Source organism: Haemaphysalis longicornis, unplaced genomic scaffold (genome assembly GCF_048455015.1).
Source record: "Haemaphysalis longicornis isolate Haplotype H1 unplaced genomic scaffold, Haemaphysalis longicornis Haplotype H1 scaffold_11, whole genome shotgun sequence".
Classification (NCBI taxonomy): Eukaryota; Metazoa; Arthropoda; class Arachnida; order Ixodida; family Ixodidae; genus Haemaphysalis; species Haemaphysalis longicornis.
In genome coordinates, this window is record NW_027526214.1 from 127,326,428 (window position 1) to 127,330,387 (window position 3,960).

At 49.4% G+C, this 3,960-nt stretch overlaps 1 protein-coding gene across 1 annotated transcript; it reads right to left on the reverse strand.

Moving 5' to 3' along the window:
• Positions 1-1,118: 1,118 nt before the first annotated feature.
• LOC144160802 (uncharacterized) lies at positions 1,119-3,733 on the reverse strand. Its single transcript, XM_077691959.1, has 2 exons — positions 2,869-3,733; positions 1,119-1,319 (listed from the first exon to the last, which is right to left on the reverse strand). Exons 1-2 carry the CDS (start codon positions 3,634-3,636, stop codon positions 1,119-1,121), a joined length of 969 nt encoding a protein of 322 aa, XP_077548085.1. The 5' UTR covers positions 3,637-3,733.
• Positions 3,734-3,960: the final 227 nt, after the last annotated feature.

The following is a 3,960-nucleotide window of genomic DNA, read 5'->3' on the forward strand; positions in this document are numbered from 1 at the left end:
CTTAAATTTAGGGCACTTACTTTTATATCAGTAAGACTGCTGGGACAAAAAGTGGAAGTTACGAAAGCACACGCAAACATAGAAGTACCGATGCGTGCTGCTGTTGGTACTGCGCGCACTATGTTTCGTTTAGATGCACAGCACAACGGGGATTTGGGGTTGCCTCAGACGACACTGGCAGACTGACGCAAGCGATGGTGTCTTACGTGACCATATTTGCCGAGCGAGCAGCATATTGAACGAAACGGTTATTTTCTTCATGAACATAAACAAGCCAAGTTGAAATACCGTCACAAGCAAGCCAAAGGCAGAAGACAGCTTGAAGCTGTGTGGTGGCGCCATCTAGGTTAACTAACAATAAGGAAGTCTTCGCTCCACACCAACTTTCTTAGACCTGTTCTTGTGATGACCATAAGACCTGTTCTTATGATCTCATTGCAAACGTCGTTTAAACACACGTTTTTGGCGCGATGATCAATATTTTAGCCCTGATTGATTAATCTCGCAGTTAATAAATCACGCTTGCGTCAGGACAAGCGCTGGGGGGCGCTGTAAAACACGAAATCTTTCGAATAAAACAAACTTGTATTTTGTCTTCATGCCCGTTTAACGACAGTTAGATGTGGGCTCCATGAAATGTCCCTGTCGATGATAATGCCCTGGCATTTGTGATGGCTAAAGTACGGAACCAACCTCCCATTGATCTTGATGCAGTATTGGGACATCGGCTTGCGGGTAAACGCAATAAGCGCGCACTTGTCACTGTATCGCGTGATGCGATAAAGCAAGACGAAAGCCTCGGGTTGCTGGAGAACGAACCACTGCTTTTATTCGAGTGTGCTTATGTACATGTCGGTTGCAAGGGTGACAGCCTGCGCGGAACACAGTCTGCGCATAGCGAGTGCACGGTTCAGATAACGCTCGATAGATCCCCCTCTGTTAGAAAGGAGACAACACGGAAATCGAAACTAACAAAAGAAAATGCACTTTGCGTAGATTACGTGGCTGGTTCATCTGTACGACAGTCCCGTCGTTATTAACACAGGTTACACATCTGCTTCATGGCACTTGCACAAAGTTTCTGTTGTAAGTAAGATGGCGAGGGGGTCTACGTTGCCTTAGCGACCTCCTGAGAGCCGGAACAGGTGACGCACAGGTTGTAGCTCTGGAGACAGTAGGCACTCCGGCCCTTGGCACTGGTGACGCTTGTTTTGAACCACCTCCGTCGTCGCATTCGACAAGCTCTGGAGGATCTCTATGAAAGGCTTCTTGAGTGGGTAAAATGTGTTGCCGGTTACGTCGCAGTAGCCTACCTCCCTCTGTGAAGACGTTGTAGGACCGGAGTTGAGCCAACGGCTCTATGACCTTTGCTTTTGTAGTCCATGTGCCGTTCTTCACTCGTACGACGTCTCCTTTGCTTAGAGGCGCCAGTGGGCGCCTGTTGGTCTCCATTTGGCATTGCTTGAAGACCGGGGTTCCGGGCTTCCCTTGGATGCATGGCAACGTCGAGCGGAGTATCTGACCCTGGAGCAGCTCCGCAGGTGATCGGCCGTCGGCTTCCAGCGGTGCAGTCCGGTACGAAAGAAGCCCCAGCCACACATCTTGTTTAGCTTCCATGCTTTTCTTTAAAATTCTCTTCACTATCTGTACCCCTTTTTCCGCAAGCCCGTTGGACTGCGGGTATCCTGGACTGGAGGTAACATGCCGGAACTTGTACGCTCGTGCAAATGCAGCAAATTCCTTGCTTGCAAATTGTGGGCCATTATCCGTACAAACTTCCATGGGGATACCATATCGGGCAAAGATAGCCCTGATTGATTCGATGACCGCTCTGGCCGACATTTCTGTGAGCATATCCACTTCGGGGAAGTTTGAATAGGCATCGTAGGCACAGAGGTACGATTTTCCGCCGTAGTGAAAGAGGTCTATACCAACCCTATACCAGGGTTGGCCTGGCACCGGACGCATCTGCAGTGGCTCTCGTGACTGGCGGTACGCATACTTTTTGCAAATTGCGCAGGTCTGAACAAATTTGTCAATATCATAATTCATTCCGGACCAAAACACTGAACGCCGCGCTCTTAATTTGCTCTTATTCAAGCCAAGGTGTCCTTGGTGGATCTTTTCCAAGATTTCCTTCCGCATGTTTGCTGGTATTATAATCCTGCAGCCTTTAAGAAGGACGCCTTTGACTTCAGATAGCTTGCCAGCAAATGACTTGAGCTGTCCTTCGATAGGCAGGCCCGCAACAATGCTGTTACGAACAGAGCTTAGATACGGGTCTTTGCTGGTTTCCGATACAAGCCGGTTCCACGTGTCGTCACTGACAAGTGACGACACTAAACTTACAGCGTGCACGTCTGCGTCGTCACTCGTGATGTCATCCCCGTCGCCTTTGATTGAACCCCGGGATAACATGTCGGCAAGCACCAGCTGCTTCCCTGGAACGAAGCACAAGTCGATGTCGTAACGAAATAACCGCAGGAAAAACCGCTGCAGCCTGGGCGGGATATCGCCTATTGCTTTTTTATAGATGGCAATCAAGGGGCGATGATCAGTTTCTACTATGACCTTGCGTCCGTATACAAAGTGGTCAAACCGTTCACAGCCGTACAGAATAGCCATTGTCTCTTTTTCTATTTGAGAATACCGCTGTGCAGTATCCGATAATACCTTCGATGCATATGCCACGGGTTTCCAATGGTTGCCATGACGTTGCAGAAGCGCGGCGCCCATTCCATTTTGTGACGCGTCGCAGGACACTTTAGTTTCTTTTTTGGGATCGAATATTGCTAGCAATGGGTGTTTGCTCAAAGTTTCGCACAGTTGTTTCCACTCGTACGCGTGGTTTTCTAACCATTCAAAAACCGCGTCATTCTTGATCAAGCTTCTGAGCAGCGTTGTTTTCTCAGTGAGCGACGGCACGAACTTGGCAAAATAGTTTACAACACCCAGCATTCGTTGGACTGCGAGTTTATCGGCGGGTGGCGGCATTTCTATCATACCCTTTATTAGGGAAGGGCTGGGCCTGATGCCTTCAGCACCGATAACGTCGCCCAGGAATTCGATCTGTTCGACGCCAATTGTGCACTTTGCTTGATTGAACGTTAAGCCCGCCCGTTCTGCCGCCTTGCAAGTTTTCTCGGCGTTTTCCAAGGTAAGCTTGTTATCTGCTAGCAGCTTCTCTCTTAATTTAGCATCCCTAGTTCCGAAGACAATTTGGTCTCGGACCATTGAATCAGTCAATGCACCAAAGTTGCATGCTCGGGCTTGGGTCTTCAAATCCCTCAGGAAATGTTCGAAAGGCTCACCCGGCTTTTGGACCCTTTTACGGAAGACGTACCGCTCGTAGACTTCATTTTGTTGGGCGTCGCAGTACTCCTCGAACTTCTTGACCACCGTAGCGTAGTCAAGGTTGCTTTCGCCTTCCGCAAAGGTGAAGGTGTTGTAGACCTCGATGGCTTCTTCGCCTGCGATACTCAGAAGAAGGGCACCTTTCGCAGATTCCGGGCGAGGCTTCTGGTCGGTGGTTTCGGACGACGCCAGGAACAGGTTGAATTTCTGTATGAAGAACTTCCATTTCCTACTTATGTCCCCTAAAAAACGTAGCGGGTCCGGTGGCTTAAGAAATTCCATCGCTTTTCTTTTCCCGGCGCTTCGGAACGCACATCAAAATCGGTGACTCGCCACTTTTGACACCATGTATCGCGTGATGCGATAAAGCAAGACGAAAGCCTCGGGTTGCTGGAGAACGAACCACTGCTTTTATTCGAGTGTGCTTATATACATGCCGGTGGCAAGGGTGACAGCCTGCGCGGAACACAGTCTGCGCATAGCGAGTGCTCTGTTCAGATAACACTCGATACAGTCACCACATATGCTCAGACCTTGCCTTTGCACGTAAGATGCCGTGACATTGGCCGCCTTTTGAAGTTGCACCCGCAGGTATGGTCGGTTGAC

Coding starts and splice junctions, on each gene's coding strand:
- LOC144160802 (XM_077691959.1), bottom strand. CDS start 3,636: ATGGAATTTCTTAAGCCACCGGACCCGCTACGTTTTTTAGGGGACATA. Junction 1,320..2,868: donor GCTTGATCAAGAATGACGCG/GTTTTTGAATGG, acceptor ACGTCTTCACAG/AGGGAGGTAGGCTACTGCGA.